The sequence below is a fragment of the Camelus ferus genome, chromosome 2, assembly GCF_009834535.1.
Source record: "Camelus ferus isolate YT-003-E chromosome 2, BCGSAC_Cfer_1.0, whole genome shotgun sequence".
Classification (NCBI taxonomy): Eukaryota; Metazoa; Chordata; class Mammalia; order Artiodactyla; family Camelidae; genus Camelus; species Camelus ferus.
The window spans coordinates 76,075,578-76,096,832 of NC_045697.1; the positions used below are offsets into that span (position 1 = coordinate 76,075,578).

A 21,255-nucleotide genomic window follows, 5' to 3' on the forward strand; every position below is an offset into this window, starting at 1 on the left:
TGCTGCTCCGTGTGGGGGAGTCCACCCACCCTGGCCCACTCACCGCTTCCTCCCCACTCACCTCTCAGGTCTCAGCTCAAGTGCTATTGTCTCAGAGGGGCCCTTCTCAGCCCCCTGTGTTCTCAGATTCTTGCTCTTCACATTCACGGTATTTATCACAATTTAATTATATATTTAATTGGGTAATTATTTGTCTAATAGCTGTATCCTGTCACAAAACTTCAAGCTCCATGAAGGCAAGGACTACATCTATTTTACTCAGAAAAATTATCTAATGCCTACTACAGAGCCTGGCACATAAATGACACTCAATAAATATTTGTGTAAAGAATGATAACAGGGAAAATAGTTATCATTTCCAGGAAGTTTCCTATGTGCCAGGTACAATCTAAGTTGTTTACAATGCATATATCAGGGGGAGGTTTAGCTCAGTGGTAGAGTGCGTGCTTAGCATGCACGAAGTCCTGGGTTCCATCCTCAGTACCTCTGTTATAAAGTAACCCTAATTACCTCCCCCTGCCCACCAAAAAAATAAACTTACAATGCATTAAATCATTTACTTCTAAAGGTTATCATGTTACTTCCTTGTTACTTCCCCAAGTAGCTGGTGACTATACAAATGCATTCTATGACCACCTGATAGGTGAGTGCCTTGGGTTAGATTTTAATGAAGCAGTTCCACGGTTACCATGATTATTTACACAGCATCCCACTACTTACCCTTCTGCCTAGAATCTGGTTGATAGCTGCACTTTCCTTTAGAGTACACTCCGCTACGACATTCGCTCTCATTTCTTTCATGTATAACATAAAAGCATTCAGAGGCTTCTTAATGTGAGGTCTTTTTGGCTCCTGCTCCTTCCTCTGTTCATGCTGAGGCTTCCTACAAGGTAGGGGTGGGGTGGGTGGGGAAGGGGTAGACGAACAGGGAAGAGATGGGAGGAGATAAGCAGAGCACCTGTTTACATCCGAGTCCCACTCAGGCTGGGGACCGCCCTGGGCTCTGCAAGCCCCAGAACAGCATCGACTTTGAAGAGTGAGTCACCAACTCTGTGTGAATAAGAAAGTTCACCTCTAGCTACTGAAGTGTTTAACACAACATGGACACGGGTTTGTGAAGATGCTCCATCTAGAGCCCTGAGGCCGAGCTCCTTGGTCACGGTGGGAAAAGCTGAACACATAGTGCAGGTGGTCAATCTTCCGCCAGAACTGAGGTTCTTCACTTTTTTGGGTTAGTGGCCCCTCTGAGGGGTTAATGAAACTTTAGACTCTCTCCCCCAAACAAATGCATGCTGGCTTTGCCTGTAATTGTAGGGGTTTTATGGCACGTGCTCACTCCATCCCAACCTCCCATCCCAGGACAAACCCTAGATTAAGAAACTCAATTACCAATCTCTTCAGAGAATGTAGCCCTGCTGTAACAGCCGTAGACAACCCTGACCCGAAAGGAAGTCCTGGGTTTGGTTTGCCCCTTTCCCTTGAATTCTGTGCTTTTGAAACCTTGATGGAGGGTCACTGCAGTTCCAGAAAGAAACACGTTAAACCCTCCAAAATCTACTCCACTCCGGGCTCCCCCAACAGTCAGAGCCCAAGTAAAACCTGGTAGTAAATGGTTAAAACAGCTCAAGTTGTTCAGTCCCTAAGCTCTGAAGATCACTCCCCTTTGGTGAGGTTCCCTTGACCTTTTAACACCTGTGCTCCTTCCCCATCTCAGAACCAAAATCAGAGCAGTGGGAATCAAGCTGCTTAACGTCCTCAGGGACAGAGCTTTCAAGGCAGAGCTATACTGCTTTTCATAATCAGGGGAAGATTCAACAACAGGGAATAACTGTGTTGTCTGAATCCTCAGCACCGCAAGGCATATGCAGGTGAAAACAGAGGCACACTTACACGTGCATTAGGTCGCTGTCAGTGTGGGGGTGTTCCTGTTTGACCTGAGGCGTTACAATAGCTGGATGAGGGATGCCAGTTGTGTGGGGACCAGGAGGACCAGGAATCATATGATGAGAAAACCTAAAAGCAGGAAAGACAAGAAAAGAAAATGTACTGCTGTAGCAAAAGCTGAATGGAATTCTGAAACAACCCACTAACTGTTCCTGGCTGAGAATGAAAACACATCTTCCTACACAGGAGTATTAACTATAAGTGAGAGCAGGCTGATGATTAATTTCTTTCCTTTCTGTATTCAGGCGGAAAATATGTATAATTATTCACCATGTAACAGAATTTTTTTTTCAAGCTAATAGTGGAATCTGGCATTTTTCCTGGGAGGGCTCTAGGCCATAGGATTAAAAAAAAAAAAAAAGAGTCACTTTTCTTGCAAAGCAGTTTTCAGAGAAGAATTTCAGTAAGAGCAATTACTGGAAATATAACACTTTATTAAGATTAGCTTTTTAAATGATTTTAAAATCTAAAGATATTACACTTAGAAATCTCTGTCTACATCCTTAAGCAAACCATCACATTTCTCATCCTGTTGGCATCTTTCCTAATACCAGGAGAGAATGATTGAGAAAATATGGGGCAGAAGGTTTGTTCAGTCCCCAATTTAATAAGGTTGCTTGCCATCAACATCATCCCAAATAATTTTCTACACAGAAAGAAAGAAATGTTTGAGAGATCTAGCTGAATGGAAAATTGATAACAAAATTAAGGGAAATGATTTAATTAAAGGGAAAGATAAAGTTTTGCATCAAGGTAAAAATAACACATGTTAAAATAAAGGCTTTTTCCCAGAGTATGCTTGCAGAGCATTAAAAAAAGTCTTAAAATATCCACCACCACCCAACACAAAGGAGGGAAACTGCCGTGCAAGAAAAATAAAATAAAGACAGTACTTTCAACAAACTCTTTGGATAAATTTAGATATGCTTTAGAACTTTTTGCTTTTCAAACTGTTTTAAAGTAAACATTTAATTCAACAAAAACAACATTCTCAGGTCTTTCATCACAGCCTGTACAATTAATTCCTTCATCTAGGAAGGAAAGAAGGGACTCTGATTAGATTTGTAATACCTCAGAAAGAAATTTTTAAAAATTAAGGAGGCATGGGAAAAATACAAATATTTGATTAAATAATGATGCTTTGCTAAATGTACCATTTGCAAAAATACAGGATGCTTGTTATTTGCCTGTGAGAAAATCCTGTCATCGCATAGTTCTTACAATGTTAAAAAGTATAAAAATATATTTTGAGGGGAAGGATATTAATTTCATACCCTCCCAACCAGCTATTTATAATTTACTGAAAGAAAATAATGTTTTTTTTAACAAGCTGAAATTCACCACAGAAAACTGCGAATTTCATATCTGTATTAGAAAATAGATTCACAACCAGTTACTAACCCAACAGTTTGATTTCCAGCGTGATAATGCTGGCTCCCTTGAAAAAGCCACATGGAACACACAGATGATACACCGCAAGTGTGTGTGCACATCGAGCACAGGGCACAGACGCCATCCTTTCCAGAGGCAGAAGCATTACACAGAGCAGTGTGGCACAGCAGACCTCACAGAGCTTCGCTGGCACCAGAATGTCCACACAGGGCCTGAGTCACACACTAGGACACACACCCGTACGGCCTGACAGCCCAGAAGCACCACTGCTTCTTTTCTGACAGCCTTGGTCTAGGAAGGCTCTAGACTAGCTGGGCATTTTCAAACACTGTCACATGAAACTGATGCAACTTTCCTTGTAGAAAGCAAATTATAGAACTGAGACCAAACCAGTCTTTACCCTCCCCCTGACCCCACCCCCCAACATGTTTTGAATCAAACAAGCTCTTCTAATATCGTCCCCTTTGGGGACATTTCCCATCCCACAGTTGGGTAGCAGTGAAACGTTTTTGAGGCACGGTTCCCAGTGTGACTGAGTTCATCTCCCTGACGGGCGTGGCTGGTGCTGTGCTGTCGTTGGCTCCTACCCAGGAATCTCTAGGACGCCTAGTGTGGGAGCCAGGCACACTGCAGACAGATGTGGCTGAGCTGCGCACCCGCCTGGCCCCCTGAACGAGAGGCAAGCAGAGGCGCACAAGAGGCAAGCGCGTTAGAGCATCCTGTCCTGGAGCGCCCGGTTTCCACCTCCACCTACCTGGACATGGAAGTGTCCACTGACAGTGAGGATGGGTAGGGTTGCCTGAATCCTCCCGTGATGGGATATACAGGCTGACCTTGCCTGAGGTCACAGAAGAAAGGAACCCATCAATGACAAAACACGAGTTACCAACCAGCAATAAGAGTGTGATGAGGGGAGGACAGGGAGGAATTCAAACAGAACTTTGGGAAGTGTTACCACTTTAGGGTGAGTGCTTCAGTCACCCAGCTGCTTCCCCTCCTTATCCTCCACCCAATCCAACCATCATCATGGTCCTCCACAGCAGTCGGTGAATTCCTTGTCTTCTACCCCTTCCCCCCTCCCAGCCCTGCGAATGCTTTCAACAAAACAGGCATGTAAACAGGGTTTACTGAATATAAAAGAACCTGAGAATGGTGAAATATTCCTTTCAGGCTAGTGGATTCCTTATCAGAATCTTTGAGAATTTCAGAGAAGGGAAGAAGGAAATAAAAGTTCATATAAAAATGAATAAATATTTTTAAAGCACTGTGCTTCCCCCCTCCCCCCATATACCCATGCTACAGTCAAGAAATGAAAGCTCAATTAGTTGGAATTATTTTCTCTCCGCTCTGAGAATTCCATCTCTCTTACTTTTTCCTACATCTCACCCTTTTCATTACAGTCTTTATTTCCAGATGCCACTGATGCAACTCAGCCCTAGATTATTGCCCCTAAGTAACTAAGTTCAGACAGAATAACTGATGTAGGTTTTAAAGTGTTGGCATAATCAATTAAATGCAAACAGAGTTATTGACTGAGAGATGTAATGCTAAAGAGGAGAGAGAAAGCTGGAATGTCCATGGCAGGACGAGCCCTCCCACTCTGTGCTGAAGAAGAGATAATGTACGGATGTCAAGGTGGGGAGACCGGGCCTTGACATGGGGGCTGAAGGGACAGAGAGCCGGATAAAGAAAGGAGAGAAGACATCTGCTAAAGTTGAAGCACTGTTTCCTTGGAGTGAGCAGTGGGGAGAGGAGAAGGGATGGAGTGGGAGCAGGGAAAGTTGTGTGTGAACAATGAAATGACAAAATTAGGCTACACTATATCAAACTATTGTTTCTTCACCAAATACATTTTTCCTTTACCTTTATAATAAAAAAAAATTGAAAGCAGTGGTATAGATTTTTTAGAAATAACAAAATAGAGATCTTTTGGATTCTGAAAAAAAAAAAAAAAAGTCCACTCCTCTGAACTCAAACTGGTGCTTACTTTATTAACATTCAAAAGATACTTTTGTATTTTAAACTTCTCTCTAGTTGTCGTTTACCTCACTTACTCATTTATAAGCAAAGATCACTATTCAATATATCTAAGGTTATGTTTCAAACATATAAATTGTTCGTAAAGAACCAGAATAGAAAAACTACACTGAGCACTTTGTACCGCCCAGCAAATGCCCAAAGCCAGAAATTGAATCCATAAAACTATAAGCTTCAAAGCAAATGCTACACAGTCATTTTCTACACATATTAGCAAACGGATTCAATCCATTTCAAAGTCTGTATGGTTTTTAATCTTCTAATTTGAAATGAAATAAAGTTAGCACCTTGCTTGTGGAAGTTTCTCCAACTCTACAAATGTTATCATTCAGAAAGCTAATTTCCCATGAATGGGAAGTAGAAAAACATGTGTTCGAATTTGTGGCTGAAGGTTGCAAGGAGGATCTTACCAGCCAAGAGGTGGGGTGATCTGTCCAACACCACCCGGAGACAAGGGATAAAAAGTAGGGATCTCAGGAGCTGGAGGATGTCTGGACATGCCTATTAAAAAGAGTAACGAAGAGGTAGAGTTTTCAGATTCAATAGGACTTTTGACTTCAAGAGAAAGGCAAGAAAATGCTTTATGTCATTAATACTTAAGGTCTGGAATGAAACAGTATTTTTCAGATCCATTTAACAGAAGTCACTTTGTTAGCTCTTCTCAAGATTTCAGCATCTGAGAAAACAGGTCTTAAGGTAGTATATGTATCTTGAAGACCTCTTTAAAGAGTAAGTATGCTGCTAGCAAAACAAGCATCAAAGTAAGACTTTAAAATTATTTAGTTTGCTCTCATTATTTCACTTTGGTTAGAAAATAGTAGACAATTGCTTTTGTGTAGAATGGAAAATGGCAGCCCTTCATAAGCAGAAGGCCTGCCATGGTGTTCAAGGATTAGGTAAATTGCTACTTTCAGATTTTCACTGGCTCCCTTATGGACACATAGATTTGGGAAATGTGATACCTCAGAGGATCAAAGATTAATTAGGAATCATCTTCAGCCCCGTAATGGTCACACTTGATATGATTCATTTGGTCTCTGCCACTGCAGCTCCAACTAAGCTCTTCATCAAGTTGAGTCCTCTGGGCTCCAAGGTCAATCTGTTCTGGATTAGTTGTATTCCACAGAAAATGAGAGTGCCACCAAATTGTTTCTTGTGCTCACACTCCCTGGAGCACACTGCCCTATAACTGTAAAAACCACCTAAAGATTATACCTAATCCTAGTCCCAAATGACATCTCTTTGTTTATATCTTACCTTGGGTACAGAAGAGAAGGGGTAAGACATATACATAAAAATGCAAAAAATAAAAACTTAGATTTATATTTGGGGGAAAGTGATTCTGAATAGAAAAAAGCCATGTGGGTTTCTTTACACAGATAATCTGGCTTTAAAGACCATTACTATGTATGAACATATTCCCAGTTTAACGCTCAGAATATGCATTTAGTGGCTGTAATTATATTGGCCAGTATGCAAAATTAGGTCAGTACATGGAAAATGCTCTTTAAGTATTCTGATTTTTTACTATTTAAAATGCCTATGAATTTCATTTGGATCTTAAAAGATATTGAAGGCCTTGAGCATATGGGAATGGCTTAAGAAGTATTGCCTTTTAAGTTGATGTTAATTTGACTTTGAAGTTAGGACAAACTATTTCTCAACTCTCACAGAAAGTAGGAAAGAGAAAGGTCTTTAATCTCTTAATAGAGAGTCTACATGAGATCATCTCAAGTTTTGCTGTTTTTTATAAGAATAGTCTAAAATCTCCTTTTTTAAAGCTAGATATACTACTTCTTTGGGCACAGTGGACCCCAAATTTCATACCCTGGGATTTGTTCTTGGGTCTGGGGAGGTTCGGGCAGCAGGGTTGCCTAGAGTGGTGATTCTTAACATACCAGAATCACAGGGAAGTTTCTCCAACTTGCTGCCTCCCTCAGCCTGAGATCTGGATACCTCCCCAAACCTCAGAGTCTGCCAGGGGGCTGCTCCGTTTTGGAAACAAAAACCAGACCAACTCAAAAGAACTTTGGAAACTTTGAGGAAATCTGAACTTGAAAATTACGCTTAGAGGTCAGAAACTACCTTCTGAATTGTCTACTTTAATTCCTTTGTCAGAGAGGTGACGTGACTCGGTATGTAGAAAATATGGTTTGTCCTGGGCTCTTACACCAGGAACAGAGAAGTAAACTGCTTCCAATCACATGTGTCTAAGCAGATGAGCTTAAAACCTTGCTCTCCATCCTAGTCCATGTTCTAGGTACACTGAGAACACCGCACTAGTAGTTCTGTGTGAGAGTAATTCAACAGAACAAAAAACACAAACTAGCTGGATTTGGCTTTACTGCTCAGAGGAGAAAGGAGGGAACTACCACTTACTTAGCATCTGCCACATGCTAGTTCCTATGCTGGGTATTTAATTTGACTGTTTCTATTAAAATTCTAATCATATTTCAAATACCTCTCTCCCATGGAATATTCTCTAACTTTTATAGCTCTGAGAAATCTTTCTTCTTTGAATCTACAACATTTTATTTTACTTTTGATGTGGTACTTAAGATGTTCTTCATTTTATTTTACAGTTTGTGCGTGATTTCCTCCATAAGCTTATACACTCCTTGGAAGAAAGGGACTGTTTTCCCAATATGTGTATCAGACTATGGTTATCTCCCGAGGAGGCTCTGAATACACCTCCGAATGACTGAACAAATGAACAAGTAAAGTAAACAGACCCATTCCTCATGCTGGGTCAACATCATAAACCATTTTAAATGTACACACAAGGACATTATGTGGCTTAGGTCACTACATGACCAGAAAGTGGATCTGTGTTTTCTAAATAGCTTACTGTTGTTTTAAGATCCTATTTCCAAAGACTCCTAGAAGCCTATGCCTCTCTTCCAACTCCAGTGCTACTGAAAACACATTTCCCATCATTCATTTAACGAGTATTTACTGAACACTTACTATGTGCTAGAGGATATATGCAGCATATCCTTAAAGATTTTTAAACTTTTATAAATATAGCTAAAATGATTCTGGACTCAGACGGTATGGATATAGTATACATACTCACTAGCTATACAGATCCTTGAGGAGGTTAATTATTAATTGTTGTGTGAAATTAGAATAAAAATGAAATAGAGGTTGTTGTGAGGAATAAATACATTCACGTATATAATACAGAAAAGTACTTGGTATGCAGTGTAAGTGCAATGTGTTTGTTGTTATTTATAAGGATATAAACATATAAACAGGTATGTAAACCCGGTATTTCCTAAAAGCTCTTTCTTTTTAACATTTTTATCAGACATAATGAGTGGAACAAAATGGCTGGTATTAGCTTCCTTTCCTTTTCCTACACCCACAGCCCTGTACCCCACCCCACTTCGTCACACACCGAGAGAAAGGTAGAAATGAATGTGCTTCCTAACAGGAAATTAACCTAAAGTTATTTCCTACAAATGAAAATGGGTTCTATTGACAGTTTATGAGTTTGTTTACTGGATAATTCAGTCTCGGGTTAGATACATGATACTCTTTTTCTGCTATTTTGGATTATTTTTGGATAAAGCTAACCAGTCTCCCAGGAACTTTGAAATCAGCCGCTCAGCACCACCATGCTCTAACTAGATGCACTACATGATATAACCAAAACCAGGAGAGAAAAGGAGTAACAGTAAAAGATCTAGTAAGCTTTATACTTATTTTTGGTGATGACTGTGCCTAAATGGAATGATACAAACTCAGAATCATGCCAATTAATTCGTCTTAAAACAAGGTCTCATATCCCCTTAGTGTGTTACATGGTGATGGAGTACACAAAGTCCAGGACAAAAAAGTAACTAAAACCAGGATCTTTATATTGAAACAAATATAAACAGTGTATAGAGTAGAATGCAAAAGTCACACAAATTTTCAGGCCAAAATAAAGATTTCAATTTTTAGGCAATTTCTGGTCATACTTGCTAGTCCCCTCTCTAGTTCTGGGGAGTTTATTTAAAAAAGAAAAGTTTGAGAAATAAAAATTAACAATTAGCAAGGTAAAATAAAGAAAGGTAGCAATAAGATATGGAAACAGAAGACAAAGTATAAATGTAACTGATAGCTATCATCAAATTGGCTCTTTTTAAAATTGAACTGTACTAGAATTCTTGAGAGGAAAACTACTGAACCATCATGTATTATTCTTTAAAAACATTTTATAATGTTATTCTTTTAAATAAGTTATTTCAAAGTGCTTAGAACAGGGACTAGAATAGAGTAAATGCTATGTAATTGTTAGACAAATAAATAGTTTAAATAAAACATGCTGTTGGGTTCTTTTTGCTAATAGCTTGTTTGGGGCATTTATAGCTATCTGAAACTGTCGTCCGCATCCTTATGGTTCCCAGATGTGTCTCTCCAGCTCAGACCAGGCTCTGGGACTGTGACTCACATTTAAACTGCCTCCCTCACATTCCCTTCAGAGATCCCAAAGGCACCTCAAACTCGCCACCACCAAGGCCCTGTTCTTCATCTCCCCTCTCAAACTCAGCCTTCTTCCTGAGACACCTATCTTAGGTTCCCTTTCTCATGATATATCCACAGACCTGTCTTTGATGTTTCCTATTCTTTGGAGGTCTTTGACAAAAGGAAGTAGAGAAAAGGAAGGACTGGAAATGAAGAATAAAACACAGACAAACCTGGAGACATTTGTCTGGGTGATTCCTACCTTCTCTAAGTAAAGGTGCTTGGGCTCCACTCAAGTCAAAGTCCAACAGTAACTAAGTCCTCAAATAGATGCCTATTTAACAATGTTGGGAAATGAAGATGATTGTATTTAACCCGAAGTGTTCAGAGTAGTGGAAAAAAACACAGCCTCTGAACTCAACTCTTTTTTACACACTAAATTTTGTTGTTCACAATCAATCAAAGATAGGGCTGGACAAAAGGGTGAAGCACTGGAGATGGCACGTTTTAGCCCTGCATATTTTTTGCCTTCACATGATTCTTTAGGATCTTTTGTTTTGAACTTCTACAGGGCCTGCTGAGGTCCAAGTGTGTATGTATGTGGAAAGCACACAGGCTATTCTGTAAATAAACTCCTCCTCAAAGTCTCCTCTAAGCAGATGGGACCAGGAGGCTTGGAGAACAGGAGCTTCATGTGTGACAACCAACTCACACCCATCGGGTTAGAAACTGGGCATTTTGATTTTTCAGACCTCTTACGATGCGTGTTTCTCTGTAAAGGACATGGAAGCAGAACTTGGTGGTAATACAGAGATGCAAAAGACGATTCATGTTGCTTTGACTTTAGACAGAGCTGATTTTGTACTTTAATTACATTTATATCTAAGTTGGTGCTGGTAAACAACAAAAAGAAGATAAAACACAACGAGGATATAACTGAAACCGAAAGAAATCACAAAAGACTAAAAAGATAAAAGTTGAAGAAAAAAAAGTCCTACTTTGTCCCTTTTCTAAATTTTTTTTATCATCAACTATCATCAACACCTAGTATATGCTGAAATAAATGAATACGGCAGGCGGCACTGAAGGCTGAATTTTTAATATATCTGCACAACATATTGGTTTATATTGTGATCATAGATGTTCAAAACTGGCAATTTGAAAATGACCGTTTGATGCTTTTCTTCTGTTTTTTTGAATCCTGAAAAGTAAAAGAAGCTAATAACAAGTTCTTGTATGCTTATAAAAAGTTGCTATCAAATAAATTATTCTTGTCTCCTATGAATGTATGTTGATGCCCCCGTGACAGGAGCAAGGCGCCTGTGAGGTCACTCAGACTGGTGACATGTGTCCTCGCTTATCCAAACAGGCCTGGGGAGGCAGGGCTCTCACCTTGCTTGGAGTTGACATCTGATGGGATGTGTGACGGGTGTGATCCTGGAGAAAAGTGCTCGTCGCTGTAAGTGATGAGGGGGGTGAGAGGATGGACTGCATGGGATGGCTGCACCACGGGCACTTTATTTGACTGCAAAGTAACCACAAGGTCAACAGTTAATACAGATACCCAGTTGCTGTCTCCTCTCCCCAAGACAAAGTTACACAACAGCAGGAACTGGGCATCAGCATGACCCAAGAAGCTTCTCCAGACCTGGACAACTGCAATCACATGCTGTGCTCATTTAGATCTTCAGGATTTTCCCATTTAAATGCTTGTCAAGTACAATATCCCACTCAGAGACTAGCAGTTGTTTACCCAAGGCCCCTTCAGAGATTTAGGTGGCTCACTATTATTCCACATGGCATCAGTTTCTGTACATACATATTAACACTCCCTTTTGGATTATCTCTTCAGGTTAAAGCCAACAAAGAGTTACTCGAGCAAAAGTTATGAATGTGTTACAAGCTCTTTATTCATTACATATGTCTGGCACTTTAAAAAGGCACTCAAAAACTGCTGAATGAACAAATAAATGAATAAATATTGTCAACTTACAGGGTAAGTTTCTAAACAACTCAATAAATATGAATTTGCTGCATTGATATCCCCTTGGTTTACAGAATTCATAATTCTAGAGCTGTACATCTTTAAGAACCACATTATACCATTTTTTCATGTTTCATACTTTTGTCAATCAAACATGGCCAGTGACCTGTTCTTATGCTTCAGCCCCGTTCATTTCATCATTAGGTTCTCTAGTTTCTAGAAGCCTTAATTGATAAAAGAGAATTTCCAATCTTGAGTTCAACTGTATAATGTGAAATATAGCTTGTAAGAACACTTTAAATTAGCATTTATATTTTAACATTTAGCATTTATATTATGTCTTGTTTAAAAGTAAATTTTATTATTTAATTTAGAATTCTAAAACTACATGACAAAAACACTTTTTAAAGGTTCAGATTATTTATTTGGATTTCATCAATTTGAAATCTGGGATTCTTTTGTTTGGTTAAAGTTGAATTTTTCCCCCCTCTAAGAAAGTGCTTACTAAGCAAATCAGTCATATAAACAAGACTCAGGCAGTTTAACCTAATTAGGGGACTGTTTTTTTAAAGAAACTCTACACCCCTCTCCCAAAGAAAGTAAATTCAACATAATTTCATACATGAAAAATATGCTTCTGATTTTAAACCCATCTACTAGTTAAGGCAGTCTCAGGAAGATCTCTATTTAGAAACACTATGGTAATAACTTGTGAATTTAAGAGGAACAGACTATAATGAATTCGAAACAGTCTCTAATTCACTAGTTAGACATGCCTTCACCGTAACTAGTTTGTATTAGCGAGACTGTTACTGTACTACAGATTAAAATGATGTGAAATCACTTTCTCTAGAAACAAATACCTGTATTGAGGAAGTGCCTGAAACTGCACAGCGCAAACTGCTTAAAACGTAGGCAAGTATCTGAACGGCTGAGAGCTCGTGACACATCTGTGTGTGGTGGCTACACCTATGACATACACTGATTTTGTATTTCGTGTTTTTTTTTTACAAATTAAGTATAAAAAGTACGTGGCTCCAACAGGAAGAACCATCCTCAGGAAAATCAGGAATAATTATCCTAAGAACACTTAATTCTTTCCAGTTAGTAATAGTAATTCTCTCCACTTCATCATTACAACCTCCACCCAAAAGAAACTTATAGGGAAAAAAAGCAAAGGGAAAAGAATCACACAATTTTAGATAATGATATAATATCCATACTACACTTTCCCCGTTTTACAATTATCAGCTCTTCTCTTACGGCAAACGGGCAGCTCGTACCGCCCTTGGCGTTTATTAAATAGAGCACCATCATCAAAGCCACACACGTTTTCTCTATATACCTCAGCACAGACATCTATGCATATAAATGTGTAAAAGGTTAAAAAAAATGTTTCAGTGCTTTTTCAAGTGTTAATGATACAGTTTGCCAAACACACGGAATAAGCTTCTTAAATACAAGGAATTCAGAATGCTAGAGCAAGTGGGGGGTGGGGGATGCTAGGAAAGGAGAATATTATTATTATAAACCCTTTAAAAAATGGAAGCAAAAATCTCAACACCCAAATGCTAAAATGAATGTATTTCAACTATACTTGAGAATAACTGCGTTGAGTTTCATTTCAAAAGTCTCATGAGAAGTATAATTGCCAAACAATCTACAGAGATATTTTCTTAAGGTAGTTAAAAAGAGTAAGCACTGCAGAAACCTTCTGGAAATATATATGTATATTTTGCATGCCTTTCTTATTTTCAGAGCACCACCTTAAGGAACTTGCATTAGCAGGCAGCATCTTCTTAATGTCTGACCTATCCCTCCAGTCATATAGCTCAGAATCTGGTGCCATGAATTTTTGCTAAATTATGCTATCCTTGCTCTCCTCTTAATTTTACGGTTTTCAACACAGATTTGCTTTCCTGTGGGGAGGAGATAAGAAGCCGAGGATTTTAATTTAAGCTCTGGCCTTGTCTTATATTTTGCAAGATGGATAGCGAAAGCAGTACTAGTAGGTGTGTTAAAGCCAACAAGGATTATGTCCATTTTTGTGACCAAATAATAAGAGCAATAGGAAAGCTCAATAATATGAGTGAGCACAATTCTAAGGTTTATATTTTGCCTCCTGCCGACCACCTCCACTATGTATGTAAACAGATCCAACGGGCACCACAGACGCTTGGCACGTCATCCTCACGGTCAAGTGTCCTCAGCCCTAAATCGTGGGCTTCGTCTGGTATCAGGAGTTACTGTCCTCCAATACTACATGCACACACAAGGCGAGAACCCAGGCACTGCTGCTTTATGTAAGTTTTAAGACAGATAATACAACCATTCTTAACTCCAGTCTCCAATAATAATGTGCTGTATATGGGAGAGAGGAGTAGGTGAGGGGAGGAATAACCAACTGACTACCTAGTTTCTATAGACAAACTTACGTAAGCACATTAGAATGCCTGGTTACACGTGTAGATGCGGGCATATGTATATATTCACTAAACACCTAACACGTGCCAAGCAACATTCTAGCTCAGATGGCCAACAGAGATAAGGTCCCTGTCCTCATGTAGGTTCCTTTCTAGGGGCCTGGAAATGGGAATGAGGGTCCTGGAGACAAAAAATATATGTAAACAACAAAACAAACAAAGCAAGCAAAATCTGAAAAGATGGCATCAAGCACTATGAAGAAGAGGACCAGGTGATAGGAGGGACAGTGTACATTAATTATATGCCTTCCTATCAAATTAAAGCTGTAAGAAACCAAAAGTTCATTTAGTCCAACATCCTTATTTTCTAAGACTGGAAGCTGATGAAGAGAGGTCAGCAGGGAATGTGTGACCAAGCCACGACTACCGTCAGCACTTACAATAAGACAGCCCTGCTCACTACACAACTCCAGTAATACAGGGTCACTGTGAATAAAATGGGGATGGAAACCCCTGGGGCACTCAATGCCGTGTAACCAAGTAGTAGAGAAGCCCCATCTTTTTGGCTCCTACTCTGTGCTGGGTGCTGTGCACATAGTACTGCACCTGATGGAACCCAAGTCTCCTGACTCCCACTCTGGAGCTTTTCCCAACACATCTCCCCGTAAGGACAGGAGGAAGGGTAAAAACCACTTCTTTTTCATTCTCATGTACCAGACAGGTTAGGTCTCAGCTTCCAGGGGAGAACCACCAGGTGTTCCCAACATGTGTCCTTTGTGCATGCTGTCTTCCTGGGATAAACAGACAACCTCTCCACCTTTACAAGATGCCTGGCAGCCTTAAGTCATCCCAGATCTTCCACTCCTGCTCAGAGAGGTTCAGTCAGTTGTCTAAGCTCACGTGGCAGCAAGTGGCTAAGCCAGGCCACAGACTCTGATCTTCTGATTCCAGCTCCACATCTCAGGCAGGTGATGAGTCAGGTGAGCAATGGAAAATTAAGAAAGGTGGAAAGAACAGGTACTGGAAAAGGGGCAGAGAATATCAAGGGTGGATTCTAGAAGACAGCTCTCCTGCCCATACTCAGCACCCACTCACAGTTACCCAGCAGGAAGCCCGCAATCCTTTCCCAAACCGGAAAAACCACCATCAGTCCATCCTACCCACGTAGCAAATAATAATTACAGCAACTGATACTTAACCAAGTACTTCTATGTACTAAGAACTTTTAAGTACCTTTGAGGCAGGCACTATCATTATTCTCCTTTTCCAGATGAGGAAACTGAGGCACAGAGAAGGAGGTAACTTTCCCAAGGGCATAGAGCTATTAAGTGGCGAAGCCAGGTTCAGATGTAGAAAGTCTGGCTCTAAAGACCACATTCATAACCAGTATACCATGAGGCCTCCATGAAGAGCCCAGTTCATAAAATCTTGGACACTGGGTTGACCATCTGGGCCATACCTAACAGTATGTGACATCCATAAAGTGACTGTGTGGTCTCTGTACCCGGCACAGGAATCGCATCAGACAAAGAGGCATCTCAGGAGAAGCGGTTATTGCTGCAGACTCAACGGCAGCCTTTCTCTCCAGGACTGGAAAACATGCTGAGGAAGCTAGCTTGGCTGCCACCCAGGCTGGTCCCTGCAGGTAAGGACTTCTTTGGCATCATAGCCAATAAAACCCACACCTCCTGTGGACACGAAGTGGGTGCCACTTAGGGATCTTGAGAGCCACCCCAAAGCAGCCTTCCCAGAAATGACCCGCTCACCGCTGGCACTAACTCGAGCTGTCGTGAATGTTGTCAGCTTCTGAGGATGTGGTTCTGGGAAGGACTAAAAAGTGGTTCACTCCGTCCTGGCTAAGGCCATGGCCTGCTGGTAAGTGGAGTAACTGGGGGAGAAACCTGCTGGCCCGGTGGCTAGTCCCCATTCTGCACATCTCCAGATTTCCACTCAACCCGCCGCAGCACAGGATCTGGCTGTGCACAAAGGTCTGGAGTTCCGTTTTAACTGGCTGTGCATTTATCAGTAGTCCTCCTGGTAATAACCGAATCCAGGGGAATTTAAACACCCCACCAGCTGACTCAGATGAGGAATTTCATCTGGCCTCAATAGTTTCGGTGGCATTTTACTTCTTATTAAACTCTTAAGAAGCCTTGGTGTTCATGAAACAGAAGCTGTGTAATTTCATATCATGCCTTCCCTTCTTCTCCTGAGAATCTGAGCTTCTCAAGCCTTCCCAGAAAGAGGAGTAGATCTATTTTACTTCAAAAGTATAGATAACAACGATTCTTGCATTAACTAGAACTCAAAAGTAATGCTTAGTACTAGAAATCTTTCCAAAGATCTACCAGAGCTAAACACCTAACACAGGACTGGTGTGGCTTTCAAACGTAAGACCACTGCTGGTCGTGATGCGGCAGCTCTTGTCAGATAATGACGAGGTCCCAGGCCCGCAGGCTTCCAGAGCAGGAGGCAGCAAAACTCTAAGGCTTGTGAAGGACAGATATTCCATGAGCCCAACTCTGGAGGCAAAGGGATGGTCTCCACTGGACGCCTGGGAAGCTCTCCCTAAAAGCGGAAGGGACATGCCGTAGGGGAAAGAATGCACACGGATTGGACACTCAGGAAGTGCTGTGCTTGTGGCCGTGCCTTTGTATCTCTGGCATCATCCACGTGGTGGGTGGTATCACCTCCACATTTATGGATGAGAAGGCTGAGTCCCCTTGGACACAGGGCGAAGTAATTACCGCGGAGAGAGGGCTTGTGAGGTGCTGTTGGAACCCCACGTCCCTGCTCGTCCTGCCCCATGCTGCTCACTACTCAGCTCCTCTTTCCACCTCGGCTCCAAACCACCATGCCAGCTGAGTGTGGCCTGCCCTAGGCTCCACCGTGATGAAGGGTCTGGATGGGAACAATGGGCCACTAGGAGAAGGCTGGCGTCACCAGCAGGACTACAGACCGGCCACGGGAACTGCTGCTAAGATGAAAAGGTGTGGAGTGCCCTCTGTGTTCCCAGTTCTCTGTCAGGCGATGATTTCTATACACTACCTCATTGAATCTTGAAATCATCCCTAAATTAGGAGTTATGATTTATGTTTGACAAAAGAAAACCAACGTTCTGAGAGGGTGAGTAGTTTATCTAAGATCACACAGGATATTAAGTAGCAGAGACAGGATTTGAACCCAAGTCGGTGACTCTGAATTCCACAACTTATTTCCTGAGGAACCCAAAATGGACAGTGCTGGCATCCTCTGGTTGCCAAGTGGATGAGATGAGTAATAATACAGTTTAATATTCAAGTACATGGGAACTGGAGACAGAGAGTTCAAATCCCAAACATTCAAATGCCACTGAGTTGCTATGCCTAGGTAATTCACTTTATTTTTCAGGATCTGTTTCCCCATGGGTAAAATGGGTGGAATAATACCCTACAAGATTACTGATGATTAATGAACAAAGCAAGTAAAATATCTAAAGTCCTGGCATATATGTTCAATACAAATCTGTGGAATGGATAAAGAGGGAAGGGAAAAGAGGGCCCATAAATTAATTACTCTGCTCCCAGAAGTTCAAATCACTCATCTCTAAGACACAGTAAGTTTTAGAATTTAGAACTGTGCCTTCTTTCAGATGACTTACCCACCAAACTCTCCCGTCAGCAACTGGTTTAATAGAGGACAGCTGGATTCTCACATCTGCTTTTACATTCAAATCTCCACTCTGCTGTTATTTTGGTTGAAATATAGGAAGAAAATCTGACCTCACATAGAAACTTTACTGAAAAGGGAAGGATTATTTTAACAGCTTTTTTCAGATAATGGTGGATCTTCTTCTTTGAAACTAAATCAAAACTCAACAAGTGGTAGTTTCCTAAAGGCTAGCTGCAATGTAGAGTCAAAAATGTTGCCAATATACTTTTTCTACTCTCCCATTAAAATCCATTGAGCTAATCTGCACTTTGAATTTACCCATGTGTCATTTTTGCATTGGTCATTTGGAAAACTGTTCACTAAGTTGACATATTTTGTTATTCAATATAAAATTCACATTCATTAATATCATTCATCTGATCAGAAAAACTTTAAGGATTTGGGGAGTCATCAAGCCTACAGTGGTGGACACAAGTTTCCTAAAATTCTAATTTTTGCTTGAAAGCTCCAATTTTATCACTTGGTAACAAATGCTGTCAGCTGCTTCTACTGAAGAGAGAAATTCACTTTGCTCATTTGTGAGAAAGCATCTGTCAGATACCAAAGTCCAAAGAACCACAGTTTGTCAGCCTTTCTTCAAAGGGTCAAGATTTAATAAAATTAAAAATTTTTATTGCTTCATTAAGGATATTCTTAAGTGACACTGGCATTTTTTTTTTTTCTGGGGAGGGTGTAGTGGTGCAGAACTCAATGACTGTTAGTACTATTTGGTGCCAAGGAACCAACAGTTTTACCCAGTGTTGCTCCTGCACCATTGATGCAAATGCCAACACAATGGAAAAGGCAAATAATGTGTTGCTGTTTTCATGAGAGTAGTTTTGACCTCGTGGACCCCCTACCCTCATGGAGCCCTGGGGGGCCACAGGTAACGCTTTGAGAACTGCTGCCTTTACTGAAGTCATGGTACAGAGACAGTTGTTGACTGTAGATGATCCAAGCTAATAAACTGAAAAGTATTATTTCAGTTAAGTTGAATTCAGAGGAAAACTGACTTATGAGTTACAAAGGTGGAATGTTTTCATGATGTACTAAGCTATCATTTTTTTCCTTCCTCCTTGCTAGTGCTATAAATCTACAAATCAAGAGAAATTTGAAAAGCAAACAATCAAAAATAATATATACCTCATCCTTTTAAATGACATTTAAATTTTTAAATACTCCTTCAACTTCTTTAACTTGATATAGAGCCCCAGACTTGTGTTTTTTCATTCAATTTTGAATTATTTTCTTCAAAGGAATTCTTGATACACAATAGCTGGGAATACAGATTTGCACCCTTTGGTGCTAAGAAGGCTTCTCAACTCCCTCAGGTACACGCAGCACCACTGGCTCTGTGCTTGCACCCGCAGGACGTGACACCATGCATTTACCACACTGTATTGTTGCTACTTGTTTGTGCATCTGTTTTCTCTCACATGACAGAGGTCAGACCTTGGTAACTTATCGCCAGCATCTGGCACAGGTCCTGGTAAAGTGGAGACATTCAATACCTACTTCTCATGACTAATGGTCTAAATGAGGCTTTCAACACTAAGAAGTCAGCTCCTTTCAAGAAAGAATTCATACCCTTAAATTAAAAACAGGGATTGATCCTCGTATTTTCTATTGCTGCCTAAAGAATTACCACAAATTTATTAGCAGCTTAACACATCACAATGTACTGTCTCATGGCTTCCGTGGGGCAGGACCCCAGCATGGTGTGACCGGGCTCCTGGCTCAGGGTACCACAGGTGTTGGCGGGGCTGAGTTCCTGTCTGGAGGCTCTGTGAGCTCGCTCTTGCTGTTAGTGTAATTCAGTTGCTTGTGGTGTCCCCATTTCCCTGCTGGTTGTCAGGTGGGGCCACTCATAGTCCCTGACAAGCAGCTCCTCCAACTTATAGCCAGTAATGGTACATCAAATAAATGTTTCTTGCTTTGAATCTCTGACCTCCTCATCCATGACCACTGGAGAAACCTCTCTGCTTTCCAAGGGCCCCTGAGACTATGTCAGGCCTACCCCATAATCACTCTTTCCTAAAGCCAACAGTGAGAGTGGGGGGATGGGAGCTGGATGGGAGCTGGGTGGGAGAGGCGCTGTGATCAGCTCAGGGTGCTGCAGGACCTGACGCCATCTGTTAAGACACAGATAACCCACTTCAGTTTCTTATTTTTTCTATTTGCAAAACGTTATCACCAATTAATCTTTAGCAGATAAAAATGAAATGCCACTACAAATGTCATTACCTGGTGTTATAGTTATTCTAGTTACATTATAAAGTTCTGAGCTTTAGTTTTGTGTTTTTCTCTTTACTTTCTTTTAATCCAGAGGCTACATCGTCCAGAGCGTGTTACTCTCTCGTCAGAGCTGACCGCAGTCGCGGCTCAGAGGGGAAGGGACGGGAGAGGATTTGCACATCTTCCCCTCCCCTCCTCCCAACGTCAGGAAATCAGGGGAATTATGTGCAAGGAAAGTTCCATGCTAACTACAGGGTCATGGCTTAAAGAATGCGAAAGGGCCATCACCAAACAGAGTTGAGGCTCCAAATAAATTTATTTTGAAGAAAATTTTAAAAGAGCTTTGGCTTTCTCTTCAACATTAACAACCAGCATATGTCTGCTTTTGGCCAATCATTTGCCTTTTAAGAAAATCTTCAGACAAATCATTATTTTATATTTAAGTACAACTCTTTTATTACATGGTTCTGTCTAACCTGAAGCTTTAATTATCTGACACTTTAGGGGGCATATAATTTGTCTTACCATTTATTAATCACTAATAATGCACTAAATGGTGTATGAAATAAACATGATAGAGGAGAAATAATATAGGTTGCAATAGTTAAAAACCTGGATTGCTTGAATGAGAAAGACAAGAGAAGGGACATTCACTGAATATTTACTGTATTCTAGGAACTATGAACAATACTTTTACACTTGTGATCAAATTTATTCCCTCATTTTAAATGAGGAAACAAACAGGCTCAGAAAGGTTAAGGTCACACGGGTTAGCCTGTAAATGGCTGAACCTGAATTAAATACAGATCTATTCTATCCCAAACAGTGCTTGAGTGGCCCTACCTCACAACCAGATGAACTGTGAACTGCTGAAAAGAGTGGCAACAAAAGGGAATAACTCACTCTGGGAGCTAAAAGGGGATCCATACTTTTCGGTAACTGCAGTCTATAAACAGAGGAACTAGGGTTAAGCTGAGAAAGATCAGAGTAAAAGGGAAAATGACTTATAATTATGTAAAGTTGCAACATCCTATTATTTGATTCATTTCACAACACCTTCACCACACCCCTAATCCTCTGAGTGTTGCCTTTATTTTT

General features: G+C 40.7%; 1 protein-coding gene across 5 annotated transcripts in view; it reads right to left on the minus strand.

Moving 5' to 3' along the window:
• Positions 1 to 21,255, minus strand: part of LEF1 (lymphoid enhancer binding factor 1) — a 108,544-nt gene that overhangs the window by 23,902 nt on the left and 63,387 nt on the right. For 2 of the 5 annotated variants that reach the window (XM_014559203.2, XM_006184635.2), the window contains exons 4-8: positions 11,218 to 11,350; positions 5,784 to 5,874; positions 4,091 to 4,174; positions 1,891 to 2,013; positions 721 to 883 (exon numbers count right to left, since the gene is read on the minus strand). In XM_014559203.2, coding sequence (XP_014414689.1) covers positions 721 to 883; positions 1,891 to 2,013; positions 4,091 to 4,174; positions 5,784 to 5,874; positions 11,218 to 11,350 — 594 coding nt within the window. Of the gene's footprint in view, positions 1 to 720; positions 884 to 1,389; positions 1,516 to 1,890; positions 2,014 to 4,090; positions 4,175 to 5,783; positions 5,875 to 11,217; positions 11,351 to 21,255 lie in introns of those variants that run through there. The other 3 variants (XM_006184636.2, XM_006184637.2, XM_014559204.2) reach the window with 2 other exon arrangements.